This window comes from Heliangelus exortis, chromosome 2, assembly GCF_036169615.1.
Source record: "Heliangelus exortis chromosome 2, bHelExo1.hap1, whole genome shotgun sequence".
Taxonomy (NCBI): Eukaryota; Metazoa; Chordata; class Aves; order Apodiformes; family Trochilidae; genus Heliangelus; species Heliangelus exortis.
Genome location: NC_092423.1, coordinates 26,537,648 through 26,556,968, shown reverse-complemented (window position 1 = coordinate 26,556,968; position 19,321 = coordinate 26,537,648). Strand labels below are relative to the sequence as shown.

At 37.7% G+C, this 19,321-nt stretch overlaps 1 protein-coding gene across 1 annotated transcript in view; it reads right to left on the bottom strand.

Annotated features, from left to right (window-relative positions):
* Positions 1–851: 851 nt before the first annotated feature.
* Positions 852–19,321, bottom strand: part of NXPH1 (neurexophilin 1) — a 137,497-nt gene continuing 119,027 nt past the window's right edge. The window contains exon 3 of the mRNA XM_071735306.1: positions 852–2,792. Coding sequence (XP_071591407.1) covers positions 2,034–2,792 — 759 coding nt within the window. The 3' untranslated portion in view covers positions 852–2,033. The remainder of the gene's footprint in view (positions 2,793–19,321) is intronic.

Genomic DNA, 19,321 nt, shown 5'->3' with positions numbered 1-19,321 from the left:
AGAGAGACACAACTGGAAATTGTTTCAAATTTCTTACTTCTTGAAACATTATTGGAGTATTTATAGAGATTTTGGAAAGGTGTTCATGATGCTGTGCATATTTGGAAGCTGACCCATACCTGTATTCACATCTTTGACACAAGAGCACAGAACCTGGGGGTGATTGTGGAAGGGGAAAAGAAGCATTGCCAGGACTGATAATTCTGAAAGATACAAGATGAAATACTGAGTTCTTTAGGCAGCCTTCTTTGAGAAATGGATTCATTTTTGTTGCTAGTTATCTGGACTCTGGGGCTAAAGTATGCCATTTTGTACACACACACACAAAAATTATATATAGATAGATAGATAGATAGAGATATAGATATATGCTCTGTGCATTTTTGTTTATAGGAAGAAAATTCCCTTGTAATATAAAAAGGGATCTCTTTATTCCACAGAGAGAGATCAGTGCCTCAGAGGAGGCTAGAATTAAGGCAAAGGCAGGCCTGTGTACACAGAGAGTGGCTCCATGTTTCCCCACTTCTGAACAATTTAAATAAAGTCCTGCTTCTGCAGTTTCTTATGCAAAGGGGGCTTCCACTTGAGCTAGTAAGACCCTTCAATAATGAGATCTACTTGTTAGGAATAGGGCCCAATACATTTTTATGTATTTTGTACAGATTTCTATATGAATTTGCACACACACTCACACATGTACATACACACACACAAACATGCACACAGAGAGATTTATAAATATATGTGTATATATATGTACAAATGCAAAGAGACAAGACTGAAAAGCATGTCAGACTTGGAATGTTGTCCACTTGTCAGAATCACTTAAACTACTATCTACACAGTACATATTGAAACTCAACTTTAAGATTTTTTTATTTTTATGTACAGTTTCTTTGTCTGGAAATAAAATATCTAAATACAGACAGACTGTAATGTTGTATATGTATAGCTTTCAACAATACTTTAGCTGAGTAAATGCTTTGTACATAGTTCTGTCTTTTAATGGAGTTTACAGCTACATTGATAAAATGGATTCCTCATTTCCTTGTTTTTAACCAATAACAAGCAGAGAGACAATTACAAGTTAATATTAAGAAGCAGCTCAAATAACACTGGTTAAGTTATGTACAATACAAACCATTCATACAAATGAAGACTAGGATATTGAATTTGTTACAATATTTTGTAATAAAGATAAGACAGCCACTTATAACTTACATGTTCTCAGCCCAGCTTTTTCCTTCTTAGAGACCAGTTGTAGAGTTTTTAAGTAGCTTAGCTGGCCTAAAATCAACCAGGTTTAAAGAATCAGAGCTTAAAGAGTTAGAGAAGTAGGAAATCAGAATGTCTGCCCACATGTAAATTCCAAATGTTTGCCCATCTTTACTAGTAACAGACTCGCTCCACAGAAAAAGAGCCACCTAACATCACCTAGAATGTGCCTACTGTATGCTGGAAAAAAGTCACAATGTTTTGCTGTGTTCATATAATAAGGAATACTGAACTCTAGACACACATTTTTTTCCATTTTAACAAGTATTTACTCCTACAGTATTATTTACCAGTACAGATACTCCAAGCAGTAGAATGCATGAGAGGGAATTATTGATTCACATGTACTCAAAGGACTTTCAAAGAGATTTCCGTAACAGTCTGTGTTAGAAACCATTCTCTGTCTAGTTAATCCATTTTGCTTGATTATAGGTTATCCTGAAACCCTAGAGATCAAACAATGAAAGCTCTCTTAACAGGAATCTCAATAGATGTGAACTGAAAAAAGTGTGTGTCTTTGTGTATGCGTGTGGGTTTATTTCAAATCCATAGTGATTTGCAACTAGATTGATACATGGAGCTGACTGGGAAAAAATTACATGAGATTGCTTTCCACTAATGTATTTGCAGCCATTTGACATCAGCAGCAGTGTGTAGACACATTCCAGGCAATGGATGTGGCCTTCCTCCTTGAGGTTAGAGCCCTGTCACATGGCCTCTTTTATTCTCCAGGCTTCAGTCTCAGCAGGTGTTGGTCCTCACCCTGATGGGAAGTAGGGTGTGTCACTGTGGTAGTTGTAATCAGGACACACCTTCTGTACTAGTTTATAATCTGTACTATAAAAGGAAATGTAAATGCAGATTACTTTAAAGGGCTTGGAGCAGAGCCATGACACGTGGCTCTGGGTCTGCTCCTGATAACAGGTTTTTGAAGGGTCATAGTTGCAGAGTGTGTTCTTGGTAGCCTTGTCAACCTTTTCATACTCGATTCGACAGTTAAAGGACTTGGAATCTTTGGCATCAATCACTGTCTGTTGTGCCAAGTCAAATTCCACTATTTTTGTAGGGGGCACTAGGCTCACAGATACGTTCCCTTGACCAGTGGAGTTATGCCTGAAGTAAACACTAAACGTCCCATTGCCATGGTCAACGATTTTCCCGGTTATTAACAGATTTAGCTTCACAGTCTTGATGTTGGAATGGAAATCACCCCAGCCAAACATTTTCTTAAATTTCCCAGTCTTGACAATGGGCCGTCTCTTTGCTCTGGGCCGAGGCTCTTGCAGGTCCGTGGAGTTCCTCAGCCAGTCCCAGAGATCTTGCTCAGAATAAGTTTCTGGGGCATCGTATCGCAGGTCCAAATCTGTATCATTTTCCTTTCCGCGAAAAGTCTGTGACAGAAGTCGGCTGATGGACAAGTCTTTGCTGCTTTCTGTCCATATGTGCTTTAATGTGGATTTGGAGCTTCCTGATTTTAGTTCTGTTTTTCCTCCATTTGTTAAATTTGCACAGGTAACCTGAAAGAAGGAAAGAAGAGAGAAAAGATATATTGAGATGTGTAACGCATACCCTACTATTACCACTGGAGACCAAAATGGTCAGATGTCAAAATTATAGGCAATTTTTTAAAAATTAAATTATTATTCTGTATTCAGTAAAACAAACCAGAAATGCCTATTTGCCTTTTCTTTCCAAGTAGTTACTTAATTCTCATTTGCCAGTCTTTTACACTGGCTTTCAGATGGCCTAGACATTCATTTTGTTCTTCAGCATGAAAGCCACCTCTGTTACCGTGTCTGTAAGCAATGAGTACGTAATGAAGCACTGCAAAGATGACTGTCTACCTTAGTACACAGCCATGTCATCCTCCAGTGGCTTGTACTGGCCACTTCCTATCTCAGAGTGAAGAATTCTTGCTTGAATGTTCTCTCTGCAAAGTGACTGTGCTTTCCACCATCAGTCACATTTCAGTTATTTTTGCTGCCTCTGAAGTCCACCGTCAGGGTGCTGTCGTGGTGGTGCCAGCCTGCCCATGCTCAGAGTCCATGTCATTATAAATTTAATAATAGTAATATAATTTCCCTACTCCTTTTATGAGTACACATTAGTCTGTGTTCTTGACTGGGGCCTTCACTCACAACTACAATATAAACAATAGAATAATGAAAATTTTAATGAGTTTTCTGTCGACGGCTGTCAATTCTGTGTATGTACTGTACCTCAATTAATGCAGGAGGAATCACAGTCTTCTCTTGGCCCTTTACAGTTTAGCCATTGAATTGCCTTGTCTGTATCTAGTATAACATACATTTATCCTTCCTCACTTCATTTCTTTGTTTCACACCTTCATCCCCTAACTGAAAGTGATCTGTGAAAGACACAAAGCTATTTGTATATTTACAAGAAAGATAGGGCCACCTATTAATAGTATTAAAAAATAGAAGTAAAAAAATGCAGCAAAATAGCAGTTTAAAATAAAAGAAAATCTTGCACCACATTCCTACAAAATCATCAGGTTCAGACAGTTTTTCATAGAATTCAGTGTCAGAGCAATTTGTCTTACTTATATTTTTTCTCTTTGCCTTAATTGTGTGGAAAACAGAGAACAGATGCAGCCTCGCAGCTGTCTAACATACAGCTCTGGTAGCAAACTCTGGCAGAGCATTGCAGGGAGGCCTGGAATTAGCTGGAGACAGCGGGTGGATGGGATGGAACTGACAACATCCTTAGTCCCATTCCCTCTAAAAATTCACATGGGACATAGTGCCACATTTTCTAACATTTGGACTACTTTGAAGACCATCATGATTCTTATTTCCCCTTTCATGGCTATATAGGAGATTCTGAATATGCCGGGTTTATTCCTCTGTGTTCTGGCACTGATTTACATGATCCTATTACACTTGCAGCTATATCTTTCTCTTCACTTAGAAACGAATTAAGTATATTCCCAACCCAGGAAACCCATTGGAAACCAGCTAGTTTTTAAATTATGGCTCCTCCCTACCGGTACAACTGGAGGTATATGTCACAGAGGATATCTATCACAGCATGGCCTTTTCATTCCCTGGCAATCATGTAATTGAAGCATGCTTTCATTAACTTCAGTACTTTTTCAAGGTCAGTCGAAGGCACTAACATAAAATCACTCTAAATTGTCTTAATACACTGATCACATAGGAGGTCTGCCTTCGGCCTTTTACGGTAAACAAAAAGATAAATAAATTTGTCACATCCCACACTATACCTCCCCGGTGTATTTCAGGTTGGTGGGCAAGTAAGAGTAATAGGTAAAACATTTGGTTTATTTAGGATTGTGCCAAAAAGGTGAGTCCCTCCTCTTTTGAGTGGAAGGGATAAAACACAGACCAGCATTTTGATAGCCAGTTTGTAGCTGCATCTTAGCATCAACACAGTGAGCCAGGAGAGAAGCTGTAATGAAATGCACTGATGGTGCACTGGTTAATGAAGCAGCAATGAAGATATCACAGGGAGAGAGAGAGTCTCAGAATATAATTTTGCCATGGCAAACGGGAAAGGAGTGCAAAATAAGATGAGAAATGTGGTTAAAAAGAATAATATGCCTGTCTACCATGAATCTGTCAATCTATGAATCTCAGCAATTTCCTAGCAGAACTGGTATGCCTGAAATCTGCAGGTAGGGTACAGATCACTTACCACTGTTTTTCTTCCCTTACAGCCTTTATTCCTTCATTTTTTTTTCTGCATCCAATAATTTATATATCACAAGATTACACTACAACTTCCATCTAAAAATGCTGTAATGGCATCTTTTAAAGATAAGGTTTCTTCTTTTCAGATGTATAAAACTGAACATTCAGGAAAGGAAGGAGGCATTTTATGCTACTGACTGATGCAATGCATGTGTTTTTCTGAAGCCAGTGCACTTCATAGAAATGGATGATTCAGCTCCCATGCATGATATCCGACTTCATACTTGATGTAACAAATGCGATTGATAATTTCTGTTATCATTTTCATGATATCTGAAAGATTTCTGGTGATGCAGTTATCCCTGAGACTTCAATTTGTGATTTTCATTGTGGTTGCATTCATGATTAAAGGTCTGAACCTGCCCTCCCTGGTCAAGTGTCTGTGTAAGCACTAGGAAAAATAGCCCACAAGGGTTAATAGAAAGCTCTAGAATTCATTGTTCTTCACTAACATTTTCCAGCCAACTGCTTTTTCATATACTGTTGGTATACTATGTGCTATAGAAAGCAGCCATATGTATCCTTAGAGACTCACCACCCAATAATACAGAGCATTGCTGTGTAATAGAATTTCTGGAAACACAGCAGTTATTTTCACATGAACTAATCTACAGTTTTCTTACATCTCTCTTCAGCCACAAGGTAGAGTAATAGAGAAAAATCATGTGAATTTATGAGATTTTGAATTTAGTAGTGTGAAACTAGCTTACAGAAAGATAGCAGTGCCTGGAAAAGAGCTGATTTTAATCAGCTAATGAAAAACTAAAACACTGAGAAGCCCAGATTCTATGATGGCTTTTTTCTCCTCTTCCTTGAGAACATTTGCAGATAATTGAGAAACATGCATACTCTACTTTAGTAATTATTTCACTCTAACCAACACTGCCATGCCTAGTTTGACATTCCTGGTCCATCCTAGTATTTACTTTGTTTCCTGTAGCAGAACTTTCACTAGGACTGTTAAAGTCCATACAGGATTGCCATGACTATGGATATTTTTCTCAATATTTAAATTACAAAAACTTCTAGAGATGGCAAGTAACAAAATTAATGATGGTTTCACCATACAGAAATACATGTTATTTCAGATTTCATTGGGTAAATTCTTCAGGGTCTGAACTTGTCATTTACTGTATATCTATACAGCTGCTTTGGTAGGCTTCTGCACTTCATTGGGAGCTTTAAACTCTAGAAACAATACTAAAATAAAGATGAAACACTGAAAAGTTTGGCCCACTTGTACTGGGCCTGGTTAGGTTCAAGTTAATTTTCTTTACAGATGTTCCTATGGTGCTGTAGTTGAGATTTTTTACCAAGATACTGTTAAACTAATGCTCTAGCTCTTGGTGAACAGTGTTTCCACAGCATCAAGGCCTTCTCTGTTTCCTCTCTTGTCTGCAATAAGTGAATAGCTTGGAGAGAGCGCAATAGGTTGTGAGGGGACGCAACTGAGCAGATGACCTGAACTAACCAAAGAGATATTACATACCATATAACATCATGCTCAGCAATTAAAAGGAAAAGATGGGGCTTTAAAGAGGGTTTAGTCTTCTTTTGCTTAGGAACTGCCGGGGCATGGGAAGGGGTGAGTGTTATCTTTGCATCATTTGTTTTGTTTGCTTTTTCATTTCTGTTCTTCCACTTATCTTTCACTTGTTTGTTTTTGTTTGGGGTTTTTTATCTCAACCATCAGGGTTTATTGCTTTTATTTTTCCTTTCCTCTTCCCTTGTCCCACTCCCACTTTGGAAGTGAGGGGACTGTGCAAGTGGTTGTGTGGTACTCAGCTGCCCACCAGAGTTAACCTATACCACCACTACTGTGCAACATATAAATTTTGCAAAAGGGCTAAGGAGGGGAATTTCCTCTGTGACTGCATGGCTAGAAGTGGTTTTGTATTATTATGATGTCAGTAGTGTCCATATAGAACAATAGTAACAAGCAAAAATGATTTAGAAATTCTTATCCAGTGCTACAAATGTCAGTGGAAAAGCACTCAGTAAGCACAGCAGATTGACCTTTGGTTCTGGTCTTGTACTTTTAATAGAAAGTACAAATTTTCTCTACCTAGTAAAGTTTACTGATCTCAAAAAGGTACAAGATGCTGTCTGCCTGGTAACAGTTTTCCAATGAAAAATGAAGGATAATTTGTTATTCCATTTCTTCTTTTAGGAAGGAGCAGAGGTTTCACTGCACACTTGCCCAAAACATCATTGAAAAAGACACAAATATCTGTAGTTCAGTTTTCACTCCATTAAAATGGAATACTCCTTTCATTCTGTATCCTCCTTTTTGCAGATGAAGACATATTTATTATGATGTTTAACATTGTTAAATGTGTTTTACTTAATATGTGTAGTTCGTTTTGGACTTCCCAATGGATAGGTAGTTTATTTGCCTCAAAAATGTTGGAGTTCTCCTTTAAGCCCTGAATGCTGTGTCAAGTCACACCTGAGCCTTTGGGGAATAAAAAACGGATTTGGAAAGGGATCTTGGGAAGCCATGAAGGTCTCAAGTGGTATATTAGGCCCTCTTTTCAGTGCAAAATCAACCATATCTATATTTACATTAATTTAAGACTGATAAATTTGAGATTGCCTCTTGATTTCTCACTCTTTTCCTTTTATTCTAGCTCGATTACTGTTCATTATCTATAATTATAGTACTGGTTTAGAAATTATGTATTTATTCCTCTGAATGTATGACTACTTGAGGGCAAATGAAAATGTAAACAAACAATCTATTACTCAAGGTAGGAAATGTCTCTCTTCAGGTAAATAACTAATCAAAGCCAACATAATTTTTGCTGGCATAATACTGTAAGAATTTGGCAGTGCTGTATTTACATATTCTCTGTATACAAGAATTCAGAGTTCTCTTTCCTCAGCCATATATCTCAGATACAGCATGGGAAGGAGACTACTGGTGGACATAGCTACAAGATAAATTACTGTTAAGGGAGGACAACATTCAGAAAATTTTATCTGGATCCAGTTTCCCCATATTAATGCTTTCTATGTAATAGGTGGAGGCAAATCTGGACCTGGTTTACCATGCTACTTTGGACATTTTTTCTTTGTATGCCTGTCTACACCCTGTACATGGTACACCGGTGGCATGGAAATATTTTATCCAGTGAATAATTTCCAGACAAGTCAAAGACAATATTCCACAGGAACTTGACTGTAAAAAGTGAAACTAAGAGTGCAAGTTAATGGTGACATGATTATAAAAGAGGAGAGTAAACCAAAGAAAACACTTGTATCTGTTACAAAGCAACACCATGGAAAGAGAGTAAAAAAGTGGACAACGATGCATTAATATTTCACACAAACAGACCTACAAGCCTTTTTGCTATGTAATATAGAAAGAATAAGCATGTGGCTTCATCTATTAAAAGAATGCAAACTCAGGTGAATCTAACAAATGGAACAGCAAATCCTATTCTACGAAATGAGTGCCAAATGAGAACACAAAAGCACCTGTTCAGGATCAAAACAAAGACTGATGTAGAAAAATATCACGTCTCCAGTAGTGGCTATGAGAGGTGCTTGGAGAAGAGCAGGAACCTGGTAAGCATGTGATACCCTCCTGATACCCCTGTGATACCCTGACCAGCTGTCAAATATTTCTAGTTTCCTCTGGTTTCTCTATATGTTTTCCATTTCAGCAGTTCTCAGTAGACTGCTCAGCTGTGCATTTGTGCATGCTTTCCTGGCTCTTTGTAAACTTTTAACCTCCATAACCTCCCTTCAGCAATGAATTCCACAGCTCTATTCCCTCTTACTGTTTGTGTTGAATCTGGCTCCTGCTCCTTTCTTTGGAGAACCATTCATCCTCCCAATCAAAGAGTCAGTCTCCCTCCACATTTCCCATGCTGCTCTTTGCATTTTTATTACACAAATATCAGTGAGTGAAAAATTTTATGGTTTATAGCTATATATAGAAGCCTATTTCTAGACCACCATGCAAGCCTCAGCTAGATCTATTCACAGTGGTAAACAAATATCAGTCACCTTGCCTGCCCTGAGTACCAGCCTTCTAGGTCACATGAATACTTCCTAGCATGGAAATCATTCCATACCTTTGAATTCCTGTTTCCTGCTTTGAGCCTTCTCAGTTCTACCTTCACTCCTGTTTTTAAGGTGAGAAGCCCTGAATGGCACACAGTATTCAAGAGGTGGCTGAACCATGGTCTGTTTCCATGGCAAATAGCACTTATTTTTCACTAATTCACAATATTTTACTCAAAGTTGATCACTAATAAGCACTGAATTAATGCTTGCATAATGCTGTCATAACCCCCAAATCTCAATCGTATTTATTTATGAAGCTGGGATTTCTGTTTTTTCCCCCATGTGTATCATTATTACCTTTATTACCACAGAATGTCATTCCATAATTTCTTATTTAATAATTCTGATCGTATCTTTCTGCCATTTTTGACTGTTAGTTCTTATCTTTTTTACTCTGAAATATTTAATGTCATCAATAAACTTTCTTATTCACCATTCCTCTGTTATTTACAAATATGTAGAACAGCAGAGGTCCTTGCACAGAGACAGACAGAATTCATGTAGTGATCTATTACTGACCATAGAAGAAGAAACACCCAAAGTTTTTAACAATATTTTGTAAAGCAGTCGCTTGGGATAATTCATTTAATCATAAAAATCTAGAAAATTTTGTCACAGAGAAATTAGAGGGAAGGTGGATTTTTTTTACTGTCTTTAAGTTGGGAAACTGAACTTAATATGAAATTCTGGTGTAGATCCACCTTAGGATTCTTAAGATGAGCTTAATACTCTCAAATGTGCTTAGCTCAGCTTTAAATTCTCTATTTTTCTTGTTATATCATATGAGCTATTCTGCTTCTTCCACATGGCCCTCGTTCAAAAGAAAATGGGGCTACCTGAGCTTTTTAAATCATTAACACAACAGAGGTTATGCAAGACCAGAAGCTGCTATAAATTCAGCTGACGGCAGCTGATATAAATTCAGTAAAATTTAACATCTTTGAAATTAGAGTGCCTATATCAATTCATATCTATTTGAGATCTGACTAAGAAGCAAAGACTAATTAGAAAATTCATACCCACTGAAAGATGAAGGCACTAATAAAACAGTAGAGAAACTGCTTTGTTTAGAGACATAATTCTTAAGGGTTGTTGATCATAAAATATTAAGATATTGCAGTGAGCTGTTGTGCAAAAGAAAAATACCTACCACAAGGTACAGTTTTACAGTGCTCTTCTACACAATCTAAGCTGCCTGTTATAAATAAATCTGAAAACTAGTAAGTCTCAAATAATTCTCAGGAAATGCAAAGGTGATAAAACATCTTCAATGACAGGATTCCAATGAGAATGCTTCAGATCTGCCATGTCAAACTTTGCTTCAGAGTCTCCTCTCCTTTACATTCATGTCGACTATGGGCTAACGTGGGACACTGCCCTGTGGGTGGGGTGTTACAGACTGATGAAAGAAAGTGGTGGCCTGCCACCAAAGATTAGGAAACAGTCAGAACAAGTTCTGTGCCAGCCTAGTCCACGGTCTAGAGTGGGAAACACCTCACTGATCACTTCACTCACCTGGAATGCAGGTCTTAGGTTTAAACTTACTCATCAGGGCTCATTTCATAATCTATATAGAGAGAGAAGCAGCATGAACTACCTCCTCTACCTCCATCAACTATTAATGAACCTTCAGGGATTGAATAAACACCCTTCGTCTGGATGCCTAAGTGTAAGCAAGAAAAATCTGACCTATATGGTATACATAGGTATGGTATACCTATGGAATACCATGGAGAGAACACAAAGCCTGCAAGCTGGAAGCAGGAAAATGATTGCTCTTTATAAACACTTTCTGAAATACTCCAGTCATGTTCAAGCACACTACTCTCTATACTTTTATAAGCATGCTCAAACTAGTGCTGCTTTACTGATATAGCAAGATAGTATTGCTCCTTCCATCGGATACAGGAAATTTCCCATATGAAGGTTTCCTTTTTGATTTGTACTATTTTTTTTTTTACCTCTTGGGTTTGATTTAATAATACAAATAATTTTCACAGTGTCCTGGTTTGGGGGAGGATAAAGGTGAGTTTCTGTCTTGTAATTTTGCTTTCACTAAGTTTCTTGTAAGTAGCTGCACTTGCTGAAATTAACAGCAAGTTTCTCAGACAGTGTTTGCTTCTAGGACTGATAACTCTCGATGTTTATAGTTACAACTGGAGACTGGTGTGCAGAGCCAAGGCCACTGCTCAGCTCTGAGGAACATTTTGCCCTCTGGAAGAAGAGAAGGAGTAAAAAGGTCGCACCTGAAACCCTCCTTTGGGGAGGAACAGACAAGATAAATGACCAAAATTGACCAAACAGAGTATTCCATCCCATACATATCATACTCAGTACAAATTTGAGAGATCACAAGGGTCAAGCCCCTTCCTGCTTCCCCTTCTCCACCTGTTTCTTTTTGCTTCAGCATCCTGGGAGGATTCTGTCTGTTCCCCTGCCTGTGGTCCTGATCCTTGCCCTCCTGAATCTGTGTGTTCCTGCTGCCAACTCCCAACTGCTGCTGAATCCAGGACTCCAGCCTGGACTTTCCCAGGGCTGCCCTGCAGCCTCGGTGATGAAATTCAGCTTCTTAGGCTGGATTTTTGGCTGCCAATTTAATAACTTCCAACAACCTTCATTTACAAGATCATGCCTGTATCTCCCCAAAACTTACAGCATTTGAAACACCCTGCAATAATACTTCCACTTCTTAACTTCAGATTTTCCAGGGAACCCTCTCTTGTTTGCTTGAACAAGTTACCAAAGCTTCACCTGATGCCACCTAAATTCTTGCCCAGCAGTCCACAACAAAATCTGGCAAAGCAGCAGCAGTTTTTCTTTAAGGGTTAAAGCAGAAGCTTGGTGTCTGGATGCTCAGGCCAAGCAGAGTTGTAAAAGTTTATGGCTGAGCAGCTTCCAGCTCAAAAAGAGGAGGTGGTGTCTAAGTTACAGGTAATTCCAGAACTAGGTAGCTACCAAGGTGGTAGTCAAGGGGTATTCTGGAATACTCAGGAAATCTACAGACTCTCACAATTTATGGGCAAAATCCTGACCTATTTCTATTTTTAAATTGATAAAATCCTAGAGGAGAAGTGTGAACATAGGATGGTGCTATGTAATTTGTTTTCATTTCCTTGCCTAGTTAAGGCAGAAAGGATAGTGTTTTGTTTGTAAAATATCATTTCTTTTTCAATTTATAAAACATCATACTACCTCATACAATAGTCTGTGAACTGAAGGAGTTACAACAAACTCTGAAAAATCTTCATATTTTACAGCTTTCTGCTTTTTCCCCTAGAAAGGCAGGAATTCAGCCCAAATATTCCTAATAGTGGAGATGCAAGTGAATTTATAAAGATTTGGGAAAGGATTTAAATATAACTGGATGAAATATGCTATTAATTCTTGCCCTACGTTTTACATTTTTAGAAAGAATTTAAACTCTTGAAGCCTGCTGCCTATGTTGTCAGTAAAGATTTTTTACTTCAGTGGATTATGACTTTTGAAAATTCATCTCATCTCCGTTCAGCAAGGGATTAAACTTCCATGGAATAAATTAAAATGGGTTAAAAATGTCTAACAGAGGTTTAAGACCCCAGTATTATGCTGGTATTACAGAGTGCTGCTAACTTTGAAATGAAAGTCTAGCTAGGTAAATAAATTTTGTCAAGGATCTATTGTTCTCATTCCAGATTCCTTTAAGCCTTCTTTTATTAACATTGGTTTGCCATTTTCTGCATACATGTAGAAAGTAATATTAAATAAAATTAGATAGTATATGAAAGGCCACAGAGCATCATTTTAATCAAAATTTGTACTGTACTTTGTGTTACATTTTAACACACTGAAGGAAATGTCCGTTTTCACATAGTTAGATAGATTGTCTGAAGACAGTGAAAAAGACTGTAATGTCTTCTGCACTGGTTAAACAGATGATATCCTGATACTATATATAGCAGACAAAACCACCACACACTCTTAACATGCTCTGTTAATACTAATCTTGTTTCCAACCATCAACTATTAATGTGGAATTTTAATAGAACTACAACGTTCCCACACTTTACCTGAATATTCTGTTGCTACCATATTTCTCCAAAGAAAACCATTAGAATGTTTATACAGCTGAGTCACTTTCCACATAGATATTCATGGGTGCATTCCGGAAACCTGAATTTGAACAGAGATGTCTTCTGATGAGATCTAACTCCCACTGATGTTGACAGAGTGTGTATTTCCACACAAATAAATTTTATATCTGTATGAGATGCTTGAGAAATATGAAAAAAGGGTTCACAAGATTATATGGAAATCTATTGCAAAAGTACAGGTTCCTTTCATAAAAATGCCCTGTTGTTCACTATGAGTTATCCATTTATTACAAACAGCTGAATACTTCATGAAAAGCATTTTAGAAGCACAGTGGGAGCCATTTCAAGGTTCAGTTTTGGCATATCCCTGCTTAGTTTTATGCTTCCATCTTCACCTTATGACCTTGCCAGATATGCGTTCTGACTTCCTGAAATCTTCTGTGATCACAAAGACAGCAAGGTTTTCATCTATTTGAATTTCAACCATAAGCAGCACTATTTTCTAAATGTGCTCAATAGACATTTTACCATGTATTCATTTGGTCAGTGGATATCAAAATCTATTAAAATCTATATTTGAGGAAAGGGGTATGTTTCTTCAATATTGTTCTGGTAAGGGAGGGGAAGATGGAACAGCTACTCTATTTCAAGGCTACTCGATTAATTTTTATTGAGATTTTCTTGGTGATTTTTTCAAGTTCTGCTATTTCTTACAGGGGTCTGCTCAGCCCTGAGCAGCATGTGGGCACCAGCTCTGCTGGGCAAGCCAAGTGCTGCACATGTTTTTCCTGGCTAGGACATACATAAACACACTGCAGTGCTTCTAAACTTCAGAGATGTCAAAGAAATACAGGTTGACCTCTTGTAAACTAGGAGGCACCATGTTACATACTTACAAGATACAGGCAAAATTTATTCTGGATTCAAATCTAAGCAGGACTCTACTATCTGAGATGCTGGGAGACCAAGTAGACTCAGAAAAAGCACCGCGCCTTTTGCTTATATAGTTGGTCTTTCTGAGACTCTGGACACAGGTATCAAAGAACACCTATTAAGCTGTTAAGAGGAATAAAGTCACAGAGTACTGAAAGTGGACAATGTGCACCGATTTCTGAGAGAAGACATGAAGGCACGAGCCCCGGTTGCTGTGCACAATCAGAATCATTTATTGTGTGGTTCACTACACTTATATAATATCCCAATATCTATTGATTGATCTACAATTTGCACCTCAAAGTGCTCTTTCTACTAACATAAAACCTTATCTACCCATTCCCACGGGAGGCACCAGGTACCATTGTCCGGATGGAAAATTCCTTAGGTTATTTACGGCTCTTTGTTCTTCTTCAGGGCCAATGAGTGCCAGGGAATTTGCAGTACTCCACTATCCCACATAGGCCTTCTTCTCTGCTGTTCTCCTACAAACTTTACTACCTTTTGTAAAGCAGTAATATTGATTCAGTTCAGAATTTCTTTACAGCAACTATTCCTGGGCTTGTGCAGATCAATTTTTTAGCTCTATGGTACCTTTCTGGTAATCCAAAAAGACACTGTGAGGGGACCTAGCACAGCCAAGCAAAACAAAATACAATGCCCAATAGCAAATCAGCACAGTCTGTCTCTTATAGAAGCCTTGTATTTTCTTCCTGCAGTAGTATCATACCTAATTAAAAGTGGAAATTAATAGCCAGCAGAATTAATCAAATTCCATAGGCAAAAATCTGGCTCATGAGAGCCATGGTCCAATTGCTAGTACTATCACTAAGGTCATTAATTTAAATTGAGATGGGTTAAGAGTCCTTTGGGCATTGACACATCAGTTGAATGAGGTTATTCATTGCTAATTTTTTCACACTGAAATGAAAAACTTAAGAGCAAAATAAGTGAACACTGCTTCAGAGCAACAATTTCCAGGATAATGAGGAGTGCTGCAAGCTTGTCTGTGGAAGACCATGAGACCACTCCTGTAGTACACAGTAGTTATGATAAATTACTTCAAAATCACATTAAGATATACTGAAGCAAGTTGAACACAAGATAGTTTAAGGTTCAGTGAGCTGACATTTCTGGGATAGTTTTATGCACGTTGGTTTCTACAGAGAACCTTCAAATTACAAAAGAACTCTTCTTAACCAAAACTTGATTTCCAGCTCCATAAACCCTTCAGAGACTTTTTCAATCTTAAGAAAAATTCAAACATTTCAAATTAACAAGAAATATAAACTCAATTTATAAAATTAAATACGGAAACCCTAGAACACTGCTTATACTAGTGAAAATACAGTGTATTCACAGTTTACCATCTTTTCAGCTCACCTAGGAACTGTTCCCATTGTCTTGATCCATAACTGCACTTCTAGGAAGAGTGGCTCAAGAAATGGAGTCTTTAAAGGCAAATTATAACAGAGTGCCCTACACCTATGAACTTTTTCCAAATGCTGATGGCTGAAGTATTTTAAGTTGTGTAGTAATAGAATGACTGCAGAGTAATAAAGTACTGATGGCATTATATTACTTTTCCTACATAAAGAATAAAAACATAAAATTTATTATTCTGACCTTGTATTACAAGGACTTGTCATATGTTTAAAAAAACTCAACTGGCCTATCAAAATGGACTTAGACTAAAGGGAAATCTGTAATGTGCAGTTTCCAGAAGTTTTTTGAGATTTAAGAAAACACTGCAGACAAAAATTTAAGCTGGAATCCTCAAAGGTTTGGTCTTCTTTATTTACTCAACAGTACATTTTCATATTCTTAAACTATAACAAATGCAGTGTTCAGGGAGAGTCAGGCATCATTGGTCCCAAATCTGTGTGAGTTAGGAAATACACTAATCCTGGGAACAGACAGTGAAACAGAAACTTTTGATACCAAGTTCTACAGAAATTTCATTTCTTTGGCTGATACTTGGCTTTCATCTTTTTTCAGCGTTGACCTCAGACTGTTCTGAACATCATCACCTGGACCACACTTAATTATCTGGGCAATTCTGTCTTCAGTTATGTTCATACAGTCTCCTGCACAAACGGGATATTCATGAAGTGATTCAGACAGGAATTAAGTTCTTTGACTTTCAGAGAATAAACATTTCTTCAAAGACAGGTCAAGATCACCATTTATTCATATATTCCTGTGTCTACTCAAAAAAAGCAAATAACTTTTTTCCATTGTCTCATCCTCTATATCTGTCTGGCGGAGCAGCAGCAAAAAACAATTTAACCTTAGCAGGCAAATTTCATTTGTTACCTGCCAAATGCTGATACAAAAAGATAACTATGAAAAAGCAATAAAATCCTCATTCTAAGGCAATGGGTAACATGCCTCCACTATAATATACTTGCTAAATAACATTCAATGAACTCATAAAAGCATTTAATTTAAATATAAATGCTCAGCAGCTCCATTTTTCAGGGAGTAAATGACACTTCTGCTTGTGTTTCTTTGAAATGCATTTGCAGAAGAGACATCCTTTCAAAGCCCACAGTTAGTATTATATATTATTATTGCTATTACTGCAGTGCTCACCGACCACCCTGTCATCAGCATTAAGGTTTACTAGAAGGTAAACATATATGATAACTGGTGTAGAGAAATTTCTCAGCGAAACAGATGTGTCAAAGGCAAAGGTAAAAGAAGAAATATTGCTGATGTCCTAAATCAATTGCAGAGCTAAGAGTTATTACAAATCTCCAGACTTCTCTTTCCACTTTTCATAGCCAGGATGACCAAAAAATGTTGATTCAAACAACTAACTGAAGTACAAAATGCCACCAGCTCTTTTAAAAAGGATGCATGCTCAAGCTCTGTATTTGAAATCACTAAGTCCATGTCCTGAAGAAGCCTGAAAACCATTTGCAGTTTGCAGAGCACTAAGAGGTCCATTTTCTTTCAGAAACAGGGAAAGCTGCCCTTGGTAGTGAGAAATATTTGATTTTTGCCTCTGATAAAAATAGGTGTGAAAGTGATCCACAAATTTAATGCCTTCCAAAATGTGAATCCCTCGGTTCCTCCTTTATCCTTCAGCTGTCAGTTATCAACAGCTCTGGGTAATCCATGAGCTAACAAGAATATTTTCTATCGTTTTGGATTTACTTCAGAAAATTCTAATGATACAGTTTTTATAAAGTTACTGGAAACCATCAGCATCTGACCTTATTCGAAGTATTAGCTTTTTTAGAGTGGTCTCTTTCTTAGTTGACTGTATAGATAACTCAGGCAAAGTACTGTAGGAGGGTAAGAACTGTGCAGTTGGTATGCACTGTTATACACGACTCTTTAAGCAGTTTGTCACAGCACCATAGAATCATAGAATGGTTAGAGTTGGAAGGGGCCTTAAAGATCATCCAGTTCCAACCCCCCTGCATGGGTAGGGACACCTCCCACTAGATCAGGTTGCTCAGAGCCCCTTCCAGCTCGGCCTTGAACACTTCTAGGGATGTAGTTTCCACAACTTCCCTGGGCAACCTGTTCCAGTGTATCACCATCTTCACTCTGAAGAATTTCCTCCTAATTACGAACCTAAATCTCCCCTCTTCGAGTTTAAAACCATTACCACTTGTCCTCTCACTGCAAGCCTTTGTAAAAAGTCCCTCCCCATCTTTCCTGTAGGCCCCCTTCAGGTATTAGATCCCACCAGGGCTTTCCCTTCTTCAGGATGAACCCCACATCCCTCAGCAGTTGCAGGATAGTATGAGAACATCAAGCTTTGGAATGTACACATTTTCTATGGCTGTCATAGTAGTAACTCAAACATGAAGTCTAAGCCCCACCCAGAAAATCTAACTCCTTGTTCTAAGCCTCTAACATTCAATCTCACACCTAACCCTCACTTTAACCTGTTTGGTGCCCAAGAGGGCAAGGGCAGGGGCTTGATGTATAACACACATGATTTTGCTATAGTTACTTTCTCTAAACATACTCATGCATTTTCAAGTATGATCACCTTCTTTGAGTAATGCAGAATCAGATCATTTGCCAGCTTCATTGACTATCACTTAAGTAATTTTTCATCAGATCCGTGTCAGATTAGACCAGCTGAGGATTGACTACATATATTTAAAATTATGAAAAATATGTCACTTTTAAATTGCAGATTCTTCTGCATTAAGAGCTCCTATAATAATCTTCAGGTGTGTTTGTGGTCCAAAATATGATTTGCTATCACTCAGGATGAAAGATTTCCAAATATATGAACAGAACACAAAAAACTCAGATAGAGACTGTAATTTTCTAGCTTGTCCATTCTGAAAATGACAGTACTTTTTGTTATGGGGACTGGCAGTAAGGGCTGCATGGAAGTCTCTGTGCCTGTTCAATTACTGTCCATGCTAATCAGACTGCCAGCAAGGGATCATTATGAGTTTTGTGTTTATAATGTAAAATATCTACTAGGAACTGCATTTTGATCATCACTTCATTTTACATCTGTTTCTGGATAACCAATGGAACAGAAAAGCATTAATCACTCTTGACCTTTCCTGGATTTGAACTAGTAACTTAATTACTATTCCCTACTGAGGGACTCTGAAGTACACTATAGAGCCCCTGAGGCATGCAGCTTGACCCCCTCGTTCAACATTGTTTTTAACCATCATCAAGAATATGCTCAGACTTGACAATGTTAATGATAGCTTTAGCCAGAGTTTCCAGATAAAGTACAGATTAAACTGTCTAACTAGAAACATTACAAATAGCTATGGAGCTCTAGGTGATTCTACAGGAATCAAAAAGCATATCCAGCCTAGAAGATTTGCAGCCAAGATCTTGCAGACTCAGGCTACTGCACTGTCAGTTTGCTGCTAAGCAGTGCCTTACTCCTGGCAATTAGAATTCTTAAGGGGCTGGACGAAAATCTGTTAGTTCTGGCTTGTTTCAAAATCGTCCCCCAGATGGTAACATAATTCCAAACCAGCTGAGATTTACTTTGTGTTGCATTTCATTGTAAAAAAAGATCATACAGCAAATAGATGAACAAAACTTCAAGCTAGACCATGAAAAGCATTTTCTTTGAGGGTTTAGTTTTTTGGTTATTTTTTCTGAGTATGATTGGCTTATTCTAAGTTCCTTATCTCCAGATCTAATCTTTTTCCTTGGTTACTCTCAAATTTATATTAAATTATATTTCAGACCAACATTTACTAAGAGAGAAGAAATATGGAGGCAATA